This window comes from Semicossyphus pulcher, unplaced genomic scaffold, assembly GCF_022749685.1.
Source record: "Semicossyphus pulcher isolate SPU_LCO1_2020_fin unplaced genomic scaffold, fSemPul1.0.p SCAF_4, whole genome shotgun sequence".
Taxonomy (NCBI): domain Eukaryota; kingdom Metazoa; phylum Chordata; class Actinopteri; order Labriformes; family Labridae; genus Semicossyphus; species Semicossyphus pulcher.
In genome coordinates, this window is record NW_027211715.1 from 15,460,120 (window position 1) to 15,483,183 (window position 23,064).

The window sequence follows — 23,064 nt, forward strand, 5'->3', positions numbered from 1 at the left end:
AATGTACATGCAAAATACTCCAGATTGTTTTACCCCGGATTCTGCTTTGAGGTTTCAGCCTAAAGGTTCACCAGTCTACAGGTTTATGCAAAAGACTTTCTTTTGTCTTGATTAATGACGCACCATATTTGTTCAACATTTCTGAACTTCAGATGAGCTGGAGAGAAGTCTACATCCAACTCCGGCCTCCAAACGCACTAACAGATAAAAGAAGCGACTGCTAAACCCAAACAAATGTCAGACGTAGAGCCTAATAGTTTACATTCCACCACAGTCAGCCACATCAGGATGTCAGAAGTGTGTATTATTCCAGCATTGTTTGAAACTGATATGCGAGTGTGTGTGAGTATCTGTTGGAAAGATGGTGAGTCAAAGATAAGAGAAGGAAAAATGTACTCCCATAAGAAGGGCATTCAGTCTTTACAGCCTTGTGTCACAGTGAGGCTGTCAGGTCATGCAAAGCTGAGGTTAATGAGTCCAGTTAACACAGAGAGACAACGTCCACCCATCAAATATACAAATCAGCAGGACTGTTTGTTTCCTCGTCCAGGCACTTTATACTCCGTGGTAAAGCAAGGACACATTTTGTAGGCCTGTGTGTTTTTCTTTCTCTCACACCAATATAAAGTGTAGTCTAAATGTCACCACGCTACACTTCTCCAGTAGAAAACATCCAAAGGCAGCTCTTTGATTCACAGTCCTTGTTTTAAGTCTCCTGTTCTGGAGCCCAGGCACATCCACAACCCTTTGATACGTGTCAACATAAAAGGGTTTCTGTGCTCAGGGCCGAGTGCGGAGGGGAGGTGGGTGTGTGTGAAGCAGGAGGTCAGGCTGCGCTAACTTCGCCTCACACAGGGGGATGTGCCGCTGCAGCTGCTTCTAATCCGTAAGAGCATTTGAGTGGGACACCAGATTGTTTATGTAGTACGCTGACAAAGAGCTGGTACAAGCGTGTGGGTGTGTGTGTGTGAGGGGGAGGAGGGGGAGCTCAGCTTACCATCCATCTGTCCCAGTTTCCCCACAACTCCACATGGTGGCAGACAGTGAGGGGAGGCTGGGACGGACATGAGTCCTTGTACTGGTTTAATTAAAACACACCATTGAAGCGCTTTTTGGCACCGATGTTAACAAGCTCACCGAAACACGACGAATCCACAGCGGAGGGGAAAAAAACGCACATCAGGCAATTAAAGTCTCATTTAGTCATCAGCCAATTATTCCCCCCGAGCCGTTCTTGGATCTGTCTCGTGCGAGCCCCGTGAGGCCTTTCACTAGCAGGCAGGTCATTATTCACCGAGTGCCAGGACTGCCGTGAGTGGAAAATCAGGGGCTGAATGAGACACACGCACACTGATTACAGGAGCTCATCTCTCCTTTTCAGTGTGGAAGACACCTGCACTTTAAAAAGAAGGAGCGAGTCATTTGTATTATCAATTTCTGATTATGTTTATTAACGTCCTATTCTCTTTAAATCTTGGAAAACTAAAAATGAGTCAGTATAATAAACAGTGGATAACAATGTGCGGAGACAAAATGATACCCACAGACGTGTTACAGAAAAAGTCCAAACATTCAAATAAAAGACAACAAAATAAATCATCTGTCTGCCCGAAGCTCCTCTTTCTTTGTTCTTTCATCATCCCACACGCGTCTTCAAAGACTCGCGTCTTTGCTGTATTGCTTAGTTTGACTCCTCCACGAATGATCAATTTTAACAGCTTAAAAGAAAGTTAAAAAAACACACACACGACTTGGTAATTACCGCTATTCAAACTCTGCTGCTGCATATGTAAAAGCAAACATGATATGATGAGAAAACATGATTATGAAGTAATCTGAAAGAAGATATACAATTAAGTTTGATGCAAATGTGTGATGGAAACAGATCAGACGAACCACAGAGATAAATAAAAGTTTACAAAAGAACTTAAATATGATGCTTTTTGCTTTGGTTATGAAAGTACCAACAGGGAGAGCAGATACACGGGGCGAAGCACTACAGAAAAGTTACACTTTGGTTCATACAGGTGCACAAGAACACCTGAAAACAGAAGCAAACAAAGCCATCACAATCTCAGACGTCAGCTTAAAAGTTTCAAAAGGTGCAACGTTTGATGTCATAGTTAAATCTGATTCAACTAAAAACACTTGTTTCTTTAAAGTTTGTGGCCATGAATTTACACATTTTGGTTAGTTCAGTGTTGGAACTTTAATAATAATGCTTTAGTTTAGTTTGCACGTCATGCCTGGTTGTTAAACAGACCATTAGTGAGAGAAGTGAGGGGTTTTATCATCATGGACTGAAGTAGATCTTAAATAGGTCGGAAAAAGAAATGATTTTCTCATGAGTCGACCTAAAATAACTGGAACAGGAGGTCGAGCTGCTACAATCTTGACTCGATTCTTTTAGTAAAAGGTGGCTTTCGCAGCAAAACAGAACACTTGACTGAATATTTGTAATATTCCCCAAAATAATGAGCACAAAAAGGTCATTAAGACAAGTTTGAGACAGTTTACAAGTGTTACAAAAATCACACCAGCAGCTGGAAAAGCAACTGTACCACTCTGATACTTTTTTTCTGTGTAGTAAAATCATTAGTGTTAAGAAGAAGTTGTGCCAGAGCTACATTAAAACACTTAATTACGTGGGACGTGTATGCACGGACATATAAACAAACGTAATCGGCAGTTCAGACTGTAAACCAGCGAGTAGAGATGTTCTTCACTACATTCAGCCTCTTTGTGGTCTGTTTTTATGTTTAGCACAGAGTCGTAGTTTTGCACATTTACTGTCCAACATGATGACAACACTATCCTTTGTTTGGATTAATAATGCTAAAATGTGAGTCCATTAGAGGAGCTTGTGCTCTTTGCTTTTTCTGTGAAATCTGTGAAACAAAGACCCACAGTGCTGCCTTGTACTGTGATTAAAAAGTGTGTCACTTTTCTGTATAAAGGTGGGAATGATTTGTATATTGTTAAAATTAGAAAATTCTGTATGTAATCTTTTTGTTAATCACAAAATACAAGATTCAGATGATACGTTTTTAATCCTAGTCAAGTTGCCAAAACTGCCCTAAAGATGGAGTGCACAAGAGAAACCATCGGCCGCCAGATCGCATTCAAGGACTGAAAAAGAGCTAAAATAAATTGTTTAATTATAGTGTTGCTTCTCTGTTCCAGACACACAGAGGGAAACAGGAAATTCACGGACAGCTGTGACCTACTGGTGTGAGACATAAACAAGACGAACAAAACAAAGGAGACAGGACGAACAGACTCTCAGACATTCCACTACATGAAGGAGCTTTTCAGGCTCTTGAGCTTCTGTCCGTCTTTAACGCAGCCAGTCCATTACTTAGATACAGATGTGGCGCAGTGCAAGACTGAAAGGTCAAAGACGGAATCTCAAGTGGAACAAGAAGTTTAGTCTGTATCTCCATTATTGGCTAAAGGTTTGGTTTTTCTTTGGATAAAATGAAAAGATAGAGAAAAATGTCAAGCTGGATTAACATCTTTGATCAAAGGATCAGAGGAGATTTAGCCACAGAAAAGACAAACAGATGTCTAAAAGAGGTTACCTGAGCAAAATGTTCAGTACAGCAAGGAACTAAATTACACAAGCAAATTCATCTCTATGTATTTATGTATCATGAAGTTATCGGATTTAACACCTTTCACTATAATGCAGTCCAATGCAGAGAACACCCCCGAGTCACTACAAATGAGAATTTAAATGAGAAAACATTTAAACCAGCGCCTCTCAACAGGACGTGTTGCAGGGATTTAAATTTGGATTGCATTAGATTTTACAGGTGTAACTCATAAAACTCAATGTGAGAAGCTCCTCAGACAGATTCCTGTTAAAGAGCTTCTCCATCGGCCGTTTACTGTGTGTTATCATCAGAGTTACAAAGTCTAAGTAGGCTGGAAAATTGTGGACCACATAGTTGTTTACCTACATGATTACTTATCAGCTTCGTTGTTCTGTTAAAACTCCTTATCAAGTAAAGTTCCTGTGGTCGTTATTATTGCACAGTAAAGGAATAAACTTGCAGCCGTGTCTCGTTCACATGTTGTTAAAGTGTCTCCTAAACAAAACAACAGTTTGTGTTTCACACTCACACGCTTTGGATGTATATGAACACACTTGTTTTCACTCCATGGACCATTAAAGGCAGACTCTGCCCCAAAAAAGTGACCCCCGGAAGCCGTGGTGAGCCGAGGGACGCCCGTTGGACACGCCTCCATCTTTACAACAGAAAGATGAAGCTGTAAGGGGGCAAGAGAAAAAAAATGGTTGTGATGTTGATGATGATGGTCCTGGTGGAGGTGGTCAAGGGTGCTGCGCCGTCAGCTCCTGTCCTATAAAGCGGCGCAGACGCTCCAGATACTGGCTGTACAATTCAATGTCGTTGTGTCCTGCTCCCTCCACCCACAGAGGCTCCACAGCCTTGGGGCAGCGCTCGAACAGGGCCAGGCCGTGGGAGAAGTCGATCACCTCGTCCTCCGTCCCGTGGATGATGAGCACCGGGGATGTGATTTTGGACACTTTCTCGATGCTGAAAAAGGACAAAAAGGGGGAAGTAGGAAAGAGAAGAAGGTAGATTGTACAGATCAGGTTATGAGTGACGTAGGGTAGGACTCATGGAGAACTTTCTCTGTGGATTAAGTTGAAAAAGTAAAGCTAAACTAAGTCGTTACATATTTTGTAACAATAACTGAAGCCTCATTTTTGTCTGGAATGCACCCGTTAATCATAAGAGGCTATAAAAACACATGTGTTGCTTTAAAACAAGGGTACAATTTGGATGTCATTACATCCATCAGCTACATCCGTGTACCACCACCAAAGTAGAACACAATGGCAAAAAAGTATTATCAAGTTATCCCGTGGCACATAGACTTATTTGAGAGGAAAAACAGTCAGAGATATAAATAGAGAAGGCGGGATGCCAGCTGCCCACTCTGAATCTGAACAACAGGCGAACACTGGAGGCTTTCTCAGCTCGCCACACACACAGCGAGGCTTTCCCTGGTTTCTCCACCACCTCTGCTCCTCACCCACTTGTACCATCTGGGACTAGACTCTGCGTTAAGGCTGGCTGCTATTGACCCTCGTCAGATTCAGTCACTATTACGAAACCGACACAACAAGAACAGAGGGGACAGAGCCGCACTAATGATGACATTACTCTGAGATGTTACCGTCTAGCCAAGGGAATCGTTCAGCGGCCAAGGTTTCAATGTAAAAATACAGTTACAACACCCACATAACAATCGCGCACAAGTGTAGGGGAACAAACCTCCTCAGTGTAGGAGGTTACAACTGAATACAGAGCAATAAAAGAATCTTTGACAAGAACAGGGTGAAAAACACTTTTTACAAGCAGCCATCCGCTATCTTTAAGGTTACCATCTGATGTTACGAAGATCATATCACTTTCCTTTTAACTTCTTACTGAGACACATTTTCCTCTGTTTTTAAAAAGCACAGCCTGATCGGGCTCAGAGTGTGTGGAGCAGATTAAAGATTCACAGTCAGTCAGATTGAAAAGACACGGGACAGGCTACTTGAAAAAAAGGCTGTAGGTTGTACACTGATAGTTGACCCGACTACCTCAGTGCTGTGTCTTTGTTTTTAACGTGTCTTACTGCTGCTATTTACTTATCTTAGAGTTGCATTGATGGCGAGTTGCAAATTAAATTGTGTTGTAACTGGTGCAATGACAAAAAGATATCCAATTCTCTTCACACATTTAAATACATTGTTAATATAATAAACTAGTAGGTCATTTTGTCGAAGGTAAACTTGAACATAGGTAATGGCAGTGGATTATTTAATCTACCGTATACTGCACATACATGGTATGAACCTTTTAAAAGTGACAACACTCTCAACTGACCTTGGTTTATTTCCTGTCGCTCTGTTTGCTTAAAAATAAGTGGAAGGAAAATACTACAAATCTGAACCCTAACAATGTAATTACACTAAAAGGGTCAGTGCATCCTTACACCCATGGTTGGATTAAATAAATACATTTGCATGCATCATAACTTCCTTGAAAGAATCTAATATATATAAAACTGTTTTATGCTGATTTACTGGTTTACATAAGAAGGTTGGGAATGTATTTATTGATACAAATAATTTCATTACATCTGCCTTTATAATGTCTAACACAAATGTGAGCTGCAGCTTTACACCAGAATATCATACTGAAAAGTTGCAGGACGGGATTCCTCCTGCAAGAAAACACAGATCTCTGACATGTGAGCTCTTCTCTGAAATATTAAAGTCTACAGACGACCTACTCACATCTATGAAAGCAAGATAAAAATGATATCCACCCACGGACCAAGAAAAGAAACACAAGAAACAAAAAGCATAGCTCTGAAAGGTGAAAGAAGGGGAGCTGTTCTCTAGTGCAGATGCTTATTTTGGACAAGAAACAATTTCTCAAGTGCAAGCGGCAATTACGCTTTTCTGTTGGCAGATCTGTAATTATGTGGAAATGCCAAGTGGCAGCAAAATAGTCTGGGTGCTGTCTGTGTGTGTATGACGTTTACATGAACACCATATTAAAGGAGGTTATGAGACAGGGTGGAATATAAAGACTTACTGATTGGAAAAAAAGGATCGCTTTGCCAATCCTTACAGCCAATAATATCTAACGCCACATCGCATATCAGATGTGTCAACTTAACACTTTATTCAATCAATATGTCATTTTCTAGTGCATGGTGTGTTTACTTTGTATTCTGAAAGAACTGAGCAGAGACTTACTTGGGGAAAGCGTCGAAGCAATACGTCTTCTTTGTGTCGGGAAAGGCCACTCTCATGCCGGATGTTAGAGGTGAGTGAAGAACCACGGCGGCACACTCGTACCGTGACGCCAGGTCTACAGTGGGTACTGTGCCGATGCTCTGTCCGTACAGGATTATATTCTCTGGGCTAATGCCATACCTGATACAGGGAGAAAGAGAAACCCTCATAGTGCAGGCTAATGGAAGTTGTGACAGATTCTTAAATCATTACTTCTGTGTCTTCAGTTTTGAAGAAAAGTTGAATTTAAAGTTAATCATTTATTTTGCAGCAGAACATAGTGAACGAACAGTTCACACATTAATAAATATGCAGAAATGACATGATGGAAAGTGACAGCTACACCCAAGTGTAAATTCCCCTGAATCTACCCTTTAGTCAACGCTCTGCAGCGTCATGTCTTCCTGGGGCTACAGCTGCATTAAGGCAGCTCCGCTTTCACTAATGAGACACTTTATCACATCACAAAGTCCTTGAGAGACACCTCCCCCCCCCAGCCCTTCCTCTCTTCACCTATCCATCTCTCCCTTTTTTTATTACCACCCAATCTGTCCCCACTCCGCTCTGCTCTCTTCATCCAGACAACCTCTGACACCTTGATTCACCTTTTCTTCACAACTCTAGCTTTACTCGATCAACTTTTGCCTATTTTAATATTTTAAGACTCACTTAAAGTTTTTTCCAACATTTATACAACAGAGGAAGTAATGAAAGGAAATTTGTATACACACATATGTACACACATTTGCTCCTTATGTAAACATAAGGAAAATGCTTCATGTCCCAGGAGGAGACACAAAGACAGCGTATAATAAATCATGCCTTGAAGGACACATTGGGGGCAATTATATCAAAGCATACCGTGTGCGCAGGGCGTGCCAGGCAGCATCTATGTCTGCATAGAGGTTCTTCTCAGTGGGCTTGCCAGTGCTGACACCGTAGCCTGAGTAGTCGTAGGAGAAGATGTTGCAGTTGATGCGTGTGCCAAGGCCAATATAGAAACTGCTCATCTGGCCCAGGTCCACCGCGTTACCGTGGGAGAAGAGCACTGTAAATCTGACCGGACAACAGATATAGAAGGTTAGAAGCAGTGTTAGACTATACTAAATTGTATGAGTGAATCCAAGCTGATAACTCTACACCGAATCAAACCATAAGTAAGCGGCTGTGAAGATAAACAGTAGGTCTATGTTTAAGAAGCGATGCGTGTTGGAGGATCGGTTTACAAAGATGGCCTCTTGTCAAATGACTCTTACTCTGAGACATTTTGTACAACCTGAGAAGCAGGGTATCCACTTTAAAAGCTGGGTATTCTAACCCTTGCCTTTTATTCATGAATGCATGTTGTGCTCCGTAGAGAAATCTGATACTTCTTCTACACACTGACTGTTTTGAAATCCTTCCTCGGTTGTTTTGTTTATGAACCAATATAGCCTGCTGGCTTTGCTCTTGGCCTTTCCATTCAGAACGTGGCATAACAATGACTCTGCCATATCAGGTCGAGTTTGGATTCATTCCTCTGTAATAGTAGACATAAATACAAGATACACACAGGCTGTAACACGAGCCCGTCCATGTCTTTTTAATTCATTTGGTGAATAAATCAGCAGTGGCGCAGTGCAGCCGGGATTAAAACTGAAGGTAAATATTTTTATATCTCAGCACATAAAATAGAATCTCTACTTAGGCTTAATATGCTATGACTTCTCATCAAGAGATCTGTCAATCACTGCCATCAAAAGTAATGACTTAAAGCTACTGGAGAGAAAGACTGATAACTCAAAGCCTGACTCTGAACACTGATATCTTGTTATGGAGTGTGACCCTTTTTTATTCTGATAATTAGCATAAATCAGAATCGTCAAGAGCAGGTGAAACTCAACATTTAAATTCCTACAAGCCAACCAAGGAAGTAGACCTGGCGGTGAGTGGAATAAGAAGGAGTGGAAGCTCTTCTGAGGAAGTGTGACACATTCTTAAAAAGCATTAGAAGGCTCAAACAAGCCATGAACAGTCAATCATTGTTACTACGCTGACTCATAAGGCAGGGACACCTTTCAAACTACCCACCTGGCATTGGGAACACAGCGAATGTACATGCAGCTGACTTTGTTGCCTCGGCTTGATCGAGTGAGGAACACCTCCGTCGTATCCAGCTCTCTCTGCGTGTACTGAAACTCTGCTCGCTCAGTCAGATGGAGCTTCCATCTCCCCTCCACAGCCCCGGCACCTCCACTTCCAGAAACCGATGCACCACTCCGCGACCGCAGGCTTGATGTCCCCGTTGCCCCCGGGGCGGCAGGGCCCGCCTCGGGGTCTGGGAGAAAGGTGTACGTGGGCTCAGGGGGCAGGAAGGCGAGCTTGGCTGCGATGCGGCTGGGGCAGGGCGGGCAGCAGAAGAGGCAGCAGAGCTCGCTGAGAGAGAGGCCATTCATCCTTCACTGTGCAGGAGGATGACAAGAGGATCACTGTGCTGATGAATGTACAACATCCCAGTGTTTACACAATGAGATACTCCGTACAATGTGATGTACGAGGCATTCAATCTCAGTGTGGCAACAAGGATGATTCTACATCAGCTACTTTCTAACATTATGAGCAATCACACGCATAACCCACCATGTCCATTGATAGATATCTTATTAACCCATTAATCACTTCATTGATTTATCAGGTAATATTATTTAATATTGCGAGAGATTGCTGGCTATTGCCTTAGTCCATGTGAGGACTTTCTTCTCTTTTCTAGTAAGTGCTTTCATTTAAACAATCAATGTTTTCGTTTCTGATCATTTATTGACCATTCTGTTGTGTATACAAACATGTAGGAAAACTGTGTAAAATGTGTGTTACAATTTCCCAAATCCCAAAGTGATGTCTTTAAATTGCTTTTTCGTTAGAGACGTCAAAACATGTTTTTACTGTCACACAAGATAAAGAAATGCAGAAAACCCTCACAACTAACCAATGTCAACTTGTTCATTGAAAAATGACTTTAAAAAGAAATCAGTTATCACAATAGTTGCGATTTTATTTTCAGTCAAACACTGATTAATGAATTTAGTTTCAGCTATGAGACTGGATACTTTTGAACCCGGGTTAAACTTAAAATGGCTTCACCTGAAGCTCTGATTGACTGCAATGACCGCAGTTCATGACATCAACATATTTTATAGTTAGTATATACAGTAAAGATAAATACATTCTTATAATAATAATTGGATTTCGTCCCCCATGACATCACTCATAACATACAATAGATGTATAAGACGCCAGTTGACCTACCTGTTGAGTCTACGTTGAAGTCAAAGAGAAGTTGAACCGAAACAAAAATACAAGCAGACGTCTTCCACTTCAAACACAGGATACAGTTTGTAAAGTGCTCTGTCAGCAGGACAAGGACAAAGTAATGGAGCCTCCTGGCTGACAGGGAAGCGTTATTTACAAAGTATCTGCTGCGTTTTCAGTGTGGTGATTTTAGTCCAGATAACATCCATTTTGTCCACTTGTTGAGATGGTGTTTCGTGAAAAAGACTATGTGCCGTTTCCTAAACAAGCTCTGGATTATTCAGGAGAAAAAGATAACTTTCTTCGGTTTAATTACTTGTGTTGACAGTGAAAAACAAGCGGCTCCAATTTAGTGGCAACGACGTCAAAGTGACTAAACAAACTGTAAAAGCTTTCCAATTTCAACAAAACACACAACGTGGTTTCTTCCTGTGACAATGACTTAAATGTCAAGAATAACGGCAGCGACAGGTCATTTTTCCCCAGGGAGAGCAGCTATTTGTCTGCGCGTACCAGCTAATGCTACGCTGGCTTAAGCTAGCAAGAAGACATAAACAGCTACTCAGTAAAAACACCGCTCATTCGCGTTCCTTTGACTTAAGACGCCGTTAATGCTCCGTTTCCAACGTCGGTATTTGTCTCCATGAATCCCCTCTGGACGGATACGGCGTCTCCCCTGACTTTATGGATGCCGTCTTGACATTTAAATTAATCCATGTACGTACGGTGTTTTCCTACTTCTCTGCTGTTTCACCGCATCCGGAAGCGACAGCTGACCGGAAGTGACGTCATGAGTTTCCATTGGACAATTAAGGGAAACTTGTTATCAATATGCGTGTCAGTGTTGTAAGAAATTACACATTTGAACTTCATTGTTAATTTGAACTTTTAAAGAAACAAATAAATGACACATGTATCCCTTTTAACTGGTGCTCATGAATCACCAATATAACTTAGAATGGGTGAGTAGAAGTTATTCTGAGCATAGTACTACTAATTTGTGTATTTGTAAAGAAAAAAGAATACATTTTTCGTTGTTTATTATATAAATTGTATTATTTTCTTTCATATATAGTATAAATAGTATTTTATTATCATTGCTTCATTACTGAAATGTACATGATGCTTTGGCAATATTGTAACAGTTACATTCATGCCAATAAAGCTTATTTAATAAAAAATATTTATATTAAAACCCCCTTAACTACTTGAAGACCTGAAAAGGTGAGCCTTTCAGCTTTGTGTTATACATATTATCCACCCATGGCCTAAAGAAATGGGCCACCTCGTACAGGTCCTGCACAGCCACACCCACACACAGGTGTTTTCACTTACTCTGGCTGATTAGACCCTTTCACATTATATTGTTAGGTCACAAAAATTACAAAAACACATTTTTTTCCACGTACTCCTTGTAGTTTAAAGCATTTACATAGTTATTAGACAACATTTAAAATTAAAACCGCAGCAGAACAAATGTTTCCAAAAAAGACCTAAGCCCCTGGACAGTAAGCGGACCATGGGTGTCGAGGGGCTTTAATTTGACATCGAGTGTGAAAAAACGAATTGCAATATTGCTGCTAATCATGTTGGGGGAACTGACATAAGGTACCTTTAAAACAAGACACAATTTCCCAACAACTAGCAGCAAAAAATGTGATTTAAACACCTGTGCACAAATGTCCAAACCACTGCTACTGACAGCACTGCATTTGAAGTTTACTCTGCTGTTCCTGTTACAATGGTTTTTAATTGGTGTTTTTTTTTAAACGGCCAACATCTATTGATGTCTTTTTTTTTTTTTTTACTTCAACACACATTAAATCGTCTTGTATGGTGAAATATGAGGTCAAATTAAATTTCTTATATTTAATTTTATGTTCATTCTTTCCTGATCTGGTGATGTTGAGAAATCATGGTGATATATTGTTCAATCAATATCAGAGAATAACTGTTTTATACAGTACGGTTACATGGTTTGTGTTGCAACTCCTCTTACAGCATACATGGGGAGGTGAATATTGTGTAGTAAAATTTGGGCCTAGTGTTTTGCTTTGTATTTGACAACAATATAAAATACAAAGCAGAGGGGCCACATCATGTATTGGAGCAGCACACAAATCATGAATGCTTTAAAAAAAACTAAACTTTTCTGGAAACTGTTTTAAGTATTCAACCAGTAACATTTAAATACATAAAGCTGCATAAATAAGTAAAAAGACAAGTATAATTTAAAATAAACTTTGTGAATTTATTGTTTTATACTTACTCTTACACATCATACAATCCTAAATCTTAAAAGAAAACAAAATAAAAAGATATCTGGTGGTGTTTCTGGGGGACTGGAGTGCCAAGGGACAAGAACTACAGCTCTGTGACCATTGTAGATTTCACCTGATGTCCCTCAAGCTCTTCTTGAAAAACAATTAATCAAGTCGTCATCATTCCTCTTTACTTCTGCAGTGAAACTGAAATTTAACCAGATTCCTCTCGACTGACAGGTTTTCATTATTATCAATCAAAAACCCTTGAAGACACTAATTATGAAGGTTGTGCTAAAGACAGGATTGAAGACATCAAAACTTCATCAAAGCAACAGAACAAGAGGAAGAGAGACGTATATGTACTGATAATATCTTGATTACTCAGGTTTGGTTGCCATAATTGCTGGTGCCAAGCGCTCATCATAAACAGGCGAAACAATTCTGGTAATCCAGCTGTCCCAAATCACATGTATGAAAGTTGGACCTCCATCTTCTGCTCAAAGACAAAGCCAATATCAGGGCCGAGTAGTCTGATGAATTACATTACAGATTATTATGTGAATTTTGGTGGATTACATTCAAACTGCTCATGTTTAAGAACATAAAAAGGTGGGGTCTGATATGAGCAGTCACTAGAAAACATGAAGTGTAAAGCATGAGATGCTCATGATTTACACAGTTGAACAATCATCTCAAGTAAAGAACATTTCCCTCTGAAATGACTTTCAATCTGGAAAGGAAAACTTAGAGTTTTGTAGGCAATATTTTGTAATGGTCATCAACCAAGCAGGCAGGCCTCAATATTCTGCATATTTAAAGATACACATTAGGGAACACCGAGCTGCAGAGCTGCTTCAACCACAAGAGCCCCAGAATATGACAATCGTTCGCCTTATACATAATCATCACTCAAGACTCCCCATAAACTCCTTTTGAATTTCAATTTTCAAATAGTGGTGATTTAATCACAGTCGGTGGCTTTAAATGACCAACTTATCTGAGGTTAACAGCATCAGTGTTGGCACACAAAGTCACAAAGCCATTTAGACGTATCCATCACCCACGCAGGAATTCTGCTTTAAGCCTATTTTCCAATCAAATGTGCCAAAACCAACCTCACCCCTGCACTGCATGATATTCAGTGCAGGAAAAGTGTCAGTCACACCCTGAGAATTCTGCACTGCCTTATTTTAAAAATGCATACTCTGCAAAGTTTCTGCAACTTTCCGACAGCTCTTTTATAAATATTTAATGATCGAGGTTCGAGCAACATTTACCAGAGAAGCTTTTGATAATGAAAAGGTGAAACCTCAAATATCCCTTCACATCTCACAAGGGGGCTTTTTTACTTTCTCATTACTAGGCTATGAATAGACTTAAGTAACATTATAAAAGCATGGGCTTGGATACTGTGTAATTGAGCAAGGTTAATAAAGCTTACAGGGGCTCTTTAATCTGTCTCTGTCTTGAAAAACAGAAGCCACATGGCCTGCAGGAGATACTCGTGATAGAGCCAGTAACTGAACACACTTTGGACATTAGACGGGCAGATGTTGTTGTAAACAACTTGTAAATAAAAGGGGAAATGATGGGGGGGAAATCTGTGCCACTTGCGGCACTTTTTGTCTTTTTTTTTGGATAATTATGAAAAGCACTTTTATACACATAGTATTATTCTTTACCTTAGTCCCCCACCTTTAATACCTGGCAAAAATCTACAATAAGATTATACTATATGAATAGGAGCCATATGGTATTTACATTTGGAAAAAAAAAACTGTAGAGTCCTGTTAACTTGAACCTTTGGGGTTCCAGCCATGCATTGTGCTGCTGCTGTGCGGCAACATTCCAGCTTCATTTCAAACTGTGCAGTCGGTTACAAAACAGTAACTCATATGTTGGACTGCACACATGCATGTAAGCCTGATCTTCCTAGAAGAAGCTAGCAAGAAGCGGTCTTCATAGTAAGGACTCGTCTGAATCTGAGCACATCGTATAAGCGCAGCACGCAACTCTGTAGCATTGCAACAATCTTTACTTTAGCTGAGCAGAAGGTGTGTCATTGAGTAGAGCGACTGCGACCCGGGTCAGTTTTCATTCAGCATGTGTCAGTGGTCTGCTGGTGGTTAGAGAAACATGGAGCTCACACAGACTCCATAGAACAGAAAAGGAGAACACATCACCTCACTTAAACAAAACGTCTCGTAACGTCTCGCACAAGGCAGTTTCCTCAGCGAGCCTGCTGTACGGATCAAATATAAACTGCAAATGACCCAGATGCTGAACAAAACTGAGTAGGTGTGGCACACAAGTTTGTGCTCTGCAGTTGACACACTTGGTTGTGCTTTGTTTCCAAATCCAAAACAGAGGACATTTTGCTGCACGATAGCTGTAACGGCTTAACGGGACTCTACTCCATCATGTCAGAGCTTGTGTATTTTTTATTTAATGGTTATATAATCAAGATGGAATTACTTTAATATAATTGAAAAGGTTTAGTGCAAATCTTAATGATTTGCTGACACATGCTGCCAATCCTCCAGCACAGACCAACCAAACGATAAAAAATAAATAGAATGCAATCACACAATTCAAGCTAACTACAATATATTAATATAGATCTTCTGATGTCATACGCTCATTAAAACAGAAATAAAATAAAATAAAAACACAGAATTCAATCACTCAGTTAAAGTCAAGGTTTCCCCTCCCCTTGCCCTCCCCTGCCATCCCCCTCTAATAACTGTTCATGCACCCAATATCAGTATGATAAGTCAATATATCAAAGAGAAACATTTCTGGAAATTGCTGAGACTTGGGAGTTCAACATGTGGTGACCCATAGAGTAAAGAGGTGGGAAGAAATGAAAATGCCAATTTGACAAGAGGTTGACATCATTTTCAGTCTAGGAGAAAAAAATGTATATTCCAAAGCCCTTAAAAGGTCTCGCTGATACATGAAATCTCCTGGTTAGGTTTTTTTTTTTTTAAACTTGCTAGACCTTAATTGAGCTCTGTGCCATTTTCCAGGCTGTGACACATTCCTTAACAGCTTACCCCCGTCTCATTTCAACTGCCTTACAGGGACTGTAGAAAAATAAGCTCACACGATCCCCCGAGTTAAGAAACAAAAAGGGGTAAAAATCAAAAATGCCCCGTCCCCCCCACAGCAACACTTAAGTCCACCAAGCCCGTACGGCTCTCTCCCCGACTCTCAAGCAAATATGCACACACACACTTCCATACAAACACACACACACACAGAAACACTCAGGTTCAGCTGCAGTCACTAGTGGAGAGAGAGAGGGAGATGCTAGTAAGGGAAGCGTCTGGACAGTGGCTGCGACCTCACCACCCCACCCCACCCGTCTTAGACTACCATGAACAAATGAAGCCATGATATCAGGTGTTTTCATCCAAGTCGCCATTGTTCAAATTCACAAAGTCAGAGACTTTTTTTTCTGCACTCAGTCCTCATAACTTCTGAATTTTCTCAGCCACCACGATGGGGTTCTCCTTGCGAATGCGGGCAGCGGCTGCACTCCGGTAATCATAGGGGCAGTCGTGTTTGTCAGAGTAACGGTGAATGGCACAGAACAGGTTGCCGCAGCGACAGTCAAAACCTTTAGAGAAGAGAAGCAAATAGTTAGTCAAAATAAAATCTTTATGATAAACATAATTTAACATTTCAAATGGACACATTTTAACTCTGCAATCAATTTTCTATCACTCTAATGTGCTTTTGAATCACGTTGGCAAATTTTGTTTTAAAAGTTTTATACAAGTCTTCTTCCTCCTGAAACAAACAAGCCTTTTTGCCATTCACACCACAGCCATGATTGGTTGAGGTCTGAATGGCTGACCCATTTCCCACCTAAATTTAGCGTGTTGACATGGGTTTTTCAGACCCGGGAAGACCCGCTTATAGATGCCGATTGTCTCTGTTCCCATTGCCAGTGGAGTATACTCCTTTTGGTATCTTTGCTGCTGCATCGCCATCTGACGTCACAAACGCGGCCGAAACAAGGTTAGTAAACAGTGAAGATGTTACGGTGGTTTGGTCTTTATTGTATCTATTACTCATTCAGTCTGATTATCGAACGACGCTGACAAATTTGGGGAAGCGGCCTTATATGTACGTGCCACAATCGCCAGGAGGTATCGGAATGGCAAGCTGAAATCTTGACAATGACTTCACTACAAGCTAGTGCAAGAAGGCAGCCTGAGGTGAATGAGGGTGAATGAGGGTGAATGACGGTGAATGACAGTCAATGACGATTGGTCATTTTAAGTGAAAGCAAGGTTCTACATAGAAAACTTCAGCTGTTCTGAATGGCACATTTCAGAGGCTACCTTTTTAAAAACGTAATTCTGGAAAAACACGGAATAATGCAGTTTTCACTTTTTCACTGTGAACAATAAACACCCAAAAATGTGAAACCCATTCAAAATGAGAATATCCATTCAAAAGATATGGCCCCTTTAAACAAAGAGTAATGCTGTGTTTTCACATACATGCAGGAGATTTTGGGCAGCATCATGCCAACAGTGCAAATGCAACTTTTCACTATTAAATCAGAACTGGACTCTTCTTTGAGGTAATCCAGTTTGGCAAAATGGTGGAGGCACACAGTACACTGTGAAATGCCTTTGACTGTGAAATGCACCACTGACCTGCAGTATGTTGCTGTCTGAAAGAAACATGCAACACTAACAGTGGACTGGGATTTTGGATATGTGGGTTTGATCTAAATGAAAACTCTAGACGGCAGTAGTGAAGTTATTTCAAAATGTGGGATTAAGCATCAGCAAAGTTGCTGTACAGGGGTATTACGTAGCTTTCCTTTTGATTTAGAGTTTTTCACTCCAGGGGCAGACAACTGAGGGAGTCCTTGGCTTGAGTACAGTTGAAGTATTTACAGAGGTCTGCCTTTGATGAGATGGAGGCTTTTATGTGAGAATTTTTTAGGGAAAAGAAACCTGATTAAATTACTAATTGGGAGTCAAAGCTTAGATAAGAGTGTGGATATTACAAAAACTGTTCCACCGTTAAACTATAAATAATTTGTGTGCAAGTGTTCATTATGTTTGTAAACAGTGTCAGGCAATGAAGGTCAATAAAAAACAAAGTGCCTAGGCACATTCCTTGGGGAACACCACAAACGAGATTTGAACAAAGAGCCACATTTAAAAAAGAAGAGCAGAGTAAGTGAACCTGACCTGGTGTTCGAGCTGACTGAGCAGAAAACTTCAGATCAGACGCATCAAAATGAGCAGCTACATCAATCATTTATTACATTTAGCTCAGAATATCAGCCCGTTCCAGATTAATGATAACACCAAAAAGGTACATCATCTTCATCCGTTGAAAGGAATGTGTTTGCGGAGGTGTCACCTCCTTGGATGGCTGCTTTTTGACAAGATTTAATTTTGATTAGGTGATTCTTGCTTAGTTTTTACAAAGAGACACGTGGGAGTGCTTTGAGTTTAAAAATGAACACTGTTTCAAAATTCAAAGTCTGTCTGTGATTGTCAGGTCAGGACAGAATTCCAACAAAGCAGGTTCATGACTCATAAACCTTTGAACCATGTCAGTAGTTAAGAATAGCTCCCTGCTTAGTATGAACGTGTGTGTGTGTGTGTGTGTGTGTGTGTGTGTGTGTGTGTGTGTGTGTGTGTGTGTGTGTGTGTGAAATGACTCTCTTCCTTACCAGTAAGGCCCACTTTCTTCCGGCAAGAGAAGCAGCGGTTCTTTTTCTTGTTTTTATCAGGAGTTTGGTCACTATCAGACAAAGCCTGTGCTGCTTCTCCCACTGGCTCTGGTGATAAAAAAGCACAAACAAGAAAGGCTGAAAAACAATGAATCCATTACTTATTTCAGGACTACTGTGAGTTTATCACTAGCAAGTAAAATACAGAAACTGAGAATACGCTACAGTAGAAAAAAAACAAGATATTTAAAAATGGGTCACGAATCCAGCCATGGGAAAATGCATCTTTTTAGTATAAGTCAATCAAAATTGAGACTTTATATATGAAGTATGACAGGGTTGTTAATATATATGATAATATATAATTGAAGTATATTACAGTTAGTAAACTCAATCACCGAATTTCCCCTTTTCCACATTTTGATAAGGAAGTACTTTGTTATGAATAGATGAAAAACCTCTAAACGCACGTTGACACTGGATCTAGCGTGCATGTTTCAGGTGGAATGTGCCACATGCATTCCACGGTTAACCTGTTTATTTATACCAAGCTTCTTAATAAATAGTGCCCTTCAAAGGCTTGCATCTGGACTCACGTGGTTTGTGTTAAAGCGAACGAATCAGGGTAAGACCATCCTTTTCTGTGATGTTTACCTGAGCTGCTGGAAGTACCCTCCTCTTCTCCTTCATCAGCTTCCGCTCTATCAGAGTCTACAGCTCCTGAATCCTGGGAGATGCTCATGGCTGTCATCTGTTGGGTTACCGGGCTCGGAGAGCTGGGACTGACATCACAACAAGAGGCCCCCCCCAAAATAATCAACACATTAATAATACAATTCAGTAAAAAAAAATACCCCCCCAAAAAATGTAGAACAACAAATTCATTTTGTAGTTAAGGTGAAAAGATTTATGTATATTTTGTTACTCTGCAAATGTGGCTAGATAATCCTGTTGCCGTCCAGAATGTCCTATAAGGTATCTCTGTGAAAACATCCAAACCCTAAAACAGTCCGTTCAAAATACAGAAGCAGCAAAAATAAAACAAGAAATTCAATATTTTGAATCTTTTAATGTCCTGTTTTGTCTCTCTACATAGATTATCCCATTATTTTGTTAAGTGATGGACAACATTTTGGAACATTTTACAGAACGCTTCTACACAACTTTGACAAATGCATTTGATGGGTCGATTACATTCAGCTTGACACGTCTCAAGCAACTACACACAGGCAGGGTCTACAGAAAACAGGACAGTGCATACTTATCGTACACAATGCAATTATCCATGATTACACTACACAGACCAATCAGGCGCAAATCCCTTCTAATTATTCCGAACATTTTTTCACACTGGGAACAAACGACTGCTTGGACTGCTCTGCAGCCTTTCTTGGAAGAATAAACCCATTACTAGAACAATTTATATTGCTTCTCTGATTTATAGTGTAGCTTTTTTTAAGAAAAAACTATAGGCATTAGTTAATCATACTACAGTAAGATTACAACAAGATACCACTTATATGAAATACACTAATCTTCTTTATTTATTTATCCTGGTATATTGTATATTGTTATATCTTAGTTACCTCCAAAGTAAAAATCCAGCAAACACAGCACAAAACAAACTAATTAGACATCATCATGTTTTCAAATACCTTTCACACCCACCACATAACACAAATAAATCAAAAGGGATAAAGCGAACCATGGGGAGCCCTTTACAAAAAAAAATGCTAAATTACAAAAAAGAACTAGGCCTGCAACAATTATTCAAAATTATTCAGCAGTTTCAAGAATTGTCCCTCAAGCAAGTTTTTAACAACATAACTCCTCAGCTCTTTCTCTAAGTGTTAAAGATACAGAAGAGGCTCTGTGGTATGGTATATTCTGCATTTGTTAGAAATGCTAGGAGAAAGGATTTATACTCAAAATTATCCAAATAATTCAAAACACCTGCAAAACAAACTACGCCAAGAAATCACAGGTCAGGACAACAGAACAAAACTAAACTAAAAGTGACTTTAAGAAGGTAAGACGTAGCAAGACCTACTTGTAAATATATGCAGGTTAAAAAAACAGCATGTCTCCCACACATCATCATGGGTTCAAATGGAAAATGTGTGCAGACTAAATGAAAAAGTTACTCTGACATCAAAGACATCACTTCCAGTTTCATACCACCGTTCAATGCTTTTACTATTACAGTCACTTTTGACCCTGTATTGTTCTTGGCTAACAAGAGATGAAGATGTTTATAGCACACTGTTGAGTATGAACCTTTTAAAACCAATTGATCATTTGGTATCAACCACCAAAAAGCCCTTACTAAAAAGCATAAGGAAGGGTGAAGTAAAAAATGTTTAGGTGGCCAAAGGATTGTAACATGATCCCAACAGGCTGTATTTGGATGAGATGGTCAATGTGCTGGAGATGAATGAAATAATGAAAAACAAATTGTACAAGAGGCCTTATGTTTCTAATTCTTTTCATATAGTTGCTTAATTTGAGCAAGTTTCCCATCCGTCAGTAAACATACCTAGTCGTTGGTTCCTCAGGTGGAGTTCCTGCCACTTCTGTACTGGGCTCTGAGGTTGTACTCTCCACAGTGACACTAGCCGAGCCCGGTGATCCTGATGGTGACGTGGCAGCTGTGTGGAAACAGAACAGTCTGATAGAACCACAAACACAGAACCTGTTGTTTTGGTTTTAAATACCTTATAAGCCATTCATCGCCCGTGTTTGTCTACCATGATCAGATGTGTTTTGGGTTAATGTGCAACAACAGATGGAGATGTCGCTCTCTTGCTTTCTGATGCAACAGTGTAGGAAGCTACAGCTACCCATGTTCTCAAACCCCTTTTAGCTGTGTACCCCCATTCCTTTAAAAGTTTGCTGAGTGACCCCCTGTTCCATAACAGACCCACATCCTGCACCCACCCGGCATTTCATAGGTCATGTCTCTCCCATTTTCTTACCTTTCTCTCCCGGGGGGCTGGATCGCCCCCCTCCCTGTTGTCTCTGAAGGTGTTCCTTGTAGCAAACCGAGCACATGCCGTTGGTGCGAGGGTTACCATAGAAACCACATCCCATAGTGCAAAGCATTGGCACCTGCGTCTGATTGGTCTCCTGAGCCATGCTCTGACAGAAGGGGTAAGGGGGATGGGAGAGGATATTCCTGGAAATGGGGTGGCAGAAATTGGTCAAAATGATTAGCAGTCCTCTTCTAATTAAACAGCTATTTGTTTCAGTTGTTTTTTTAAAGCTCCTGTGAAGAGGTTTTCATTGGTTATGAAACAGACTGAAATTAATTCTGATTACTCTACATGACCTACAAATGCAAACCAGACCATCAGCAACAAGATTGATTATTTATATATAGTTATTCTAAACGCCTGAAACTGCTGGTGGGGGGTAGGTGTCAGACGAAGCGATTAACTGCATGCTGCCTTTGTTTATCCTGGGCAAAACTTTAAAGTGAGTGATACATGTGACTGTGAAAGAACGCAGGATGAGATTTTTTTGTTTAAAAAACACTATTAAAGCATGTACAGGACAAAATCAGCAAAGAGATAAGAGGTAAGCTTTGTCCACAGGGGGCGTCAAATTCAACACAAACCAAAAGTTCCTCACAGAAGCTTTAAGCTAAAAGACTTTGGAGACTGGTGTTGGAGCACAAGAGTATAGTTGGAGAAAATGTGAGGAGTAATGGAAAACTGTTTGTAGCTGTAATGAAAGTTTGTCAAACAGGTTTATACCTTCAACAACTAAAATGTAATCCAACAGAGGGGCAAAGTCCAGTTCTACCTCAACACCAGAACCAGACGTTGACACGTCTAACTAAAAATTAAAACAAATTCCTATTTCTGAATAAATGTGAAAGATAAATCAATCTTTGACATAAATAACTAAACAGAACAATAAATAAAAGGCAATAAATAAATAATAATAAAATGATCCTTTATTAATGTAATGCCCCCCTGCTACCTTGGGGCAATGCACCAGGAGTTTTTAAAGTAGTACGCTATTCAATTGAACAATTAAAACAAAAGATAACCTCACAAAGAGACGAGCACAGCTTCACTTTAAAAGGCAAGTTGCAGTCTGCTGAAAACACAAGCTAGCTCAGCTGGTTTCTGCTCCTTCCGCCGCACAGAGAGGTGTTTGTGTCAGGACAAAGTTAACAAAACAGGAACAAAAGCTGAAACATGTTTAAACAAAACCCCTAGAAAACTTTGAGAAATACTCAAATTAACCGATGAACTGGCAAAGGTAACCGATATATTGCTGGGAATGTAGCTAAACAACTTACAGCTGACTGTCCCCAGTGTGAGTTTGTCCGCAGCAGAAAACAATCGTCGTCCTGAGCTTACATAGCTCAAAGCAAACACTGTAACATTAGCAAACAGCTTCACTGGACGGTTTGTCTGTCTGGCACTTCATACCAACACAAAAAGGCGGACAGAGCCCGCTTAGTACTCTTTCATTATGACAAAAATCAAGAAAATAAAAAATAATAGCGTCCTTAGCGACAAACTGTAAACAAATCTTGTGTTTAAAATCGAATAAACGCTCGTGTTAGCAGGCTCATGTTAGCATGAACCGCTAGCATAATCAGCAAGCCCGAAAACAGTGCGCTTCCCGGCAGTGTTCTAGCTGGTTTAAAAACAGTTACACGCAGCGGTAGTTTCTCATATCGACCATAGATGAAGACAGTACCTGTAATTCAAGGTACCGGGGGCTGTCGACGACCTTGGGCTTCAGATTTGTACAAGTTTTGTCCCCAGCAGAGCGCGCGGCCTCCTACCCAGCGCTAGCTCCCGACATTCGAAACAACGACCATGACGTCATCCTCAGCATCGATCCAGCCTTCAGTCAGACAGGCCAACATAGCAAAGTCCACCACCCCACCAAAACACCACAACACAACAAAAACACTCAAAATTATTACTTTCATGAATGTCTATAAAAGTCACACG

General features: G+C 40.3%; 2 protein-coding genes across 2 annotated transcripts; both read right to left on the reverse strand.

Annotated features, from left to right (window-relative positions):
• Positions 1 to 1,441: 1,441 nt before the first annotated feature.
• abhd17ab (abhydrolase domain containing 17A, depalmitoylase b) lies at positions 1,442 to 10,863 on the reverse strand. Its single transcript, XM_069680501.1, has 5 exons — positions 10,112 to 10,863; positions 8,897 to 9,267; positions 7,688 to 7,882; positions 6,788 to 6,967; positions 1,442 to 4,562 (listed from the first exon to the last, which is right to left on the reverse strand). Exons 2-5 carry the CDS (start codon positions 9,259 to 9,261, stop codon positions 4,337 to 4,339), a joined length of 966 nt encoding a protein of 321 aa, XP_069536602.1. The 5' UTR covers positions 9,262 to 9,267; positions 10,112 to 10,863; the 3' UTR covers positions 1,442 to 4,336.
• A 1,481-nt stretch (positions 10,864 to 12,344) lies between these two features.
• LOC138607214 (AN1-type zinc finger protein 5) lies at positions 12,345 to 22,924 on the reverse strand. Its single transcript, XM_069679792.1, has 6 exons — positions 22,805 to 22,924; positions 21,064 to 21,263; positions 20,625 to 20,736; positions 18,743 to 18,870; positions 18,089 to 18,196; positions 12,345 to 16,000 (listed from the first exon to the last, which is right to left on the reverse strand). The coding sequence occupies exons 2-6, from the start codon at positions 21,221 to 21,223 to the stop codon at positions 15,852 to 15,854; spliced, it is 657 nt and encodes a 218-aa protein (XP_069535893.1). The 5' UTR covers positions 21,224 to 21,263; positions 22,805 to 22,924; the 3' UTR covers positions 12,345 to 15,851.
• Between the last annotated feature and the right edge of the window lie 140 nt (positions 22,925 to 23,064).

Bases quoted from the DNA above. Each gene is read 5' to 3' on its own strand.
- abhd17ab (XM_069680501.1), bottom strand. From the start codon at position 9,261: ATGAATGGCCTCTCTCTCAGCGAGCTCTGCTGCCTCTTCTGCTGCCCG. The intron at 6,968-7,687 runs GTATGCTTTGAT...TCCCTGTATCAG, and splicing joins TGGCACGCCCTGCGCACACG to GTATGGCATTAGCCCAGAGA. The intron at 4,563-6,787 runs GTAAGTCTCTGC...GTCCTTTTTCAG, and splicing joins TGCTTCGACGCTTTCCCCAA to CATCGAGAAAGTGTCCAAAA.
- LOC138607214 (XM_069679792.1), bottom strand. From the start codon at position 21,223: ATGGCTCAGGAGACCAATCAGACGCAGGTGCCAATGCTTTGCACTATG. The intron at 18,871-20,624 runs GTATGTTTACTG...TTGTGATGTCAG, and splicing joins CCTGAGGAACCAACGACTAG to TCCCAGCTCTCCGAGCCCGG. The intron at 16,001-18,088 runs GTAAGGAAGAGA...TCTTCTCTAAAG, and splicing joins GAAGAAAGTGGGCCTTACTG to GTTTTGACTGTCGCTGCGGC.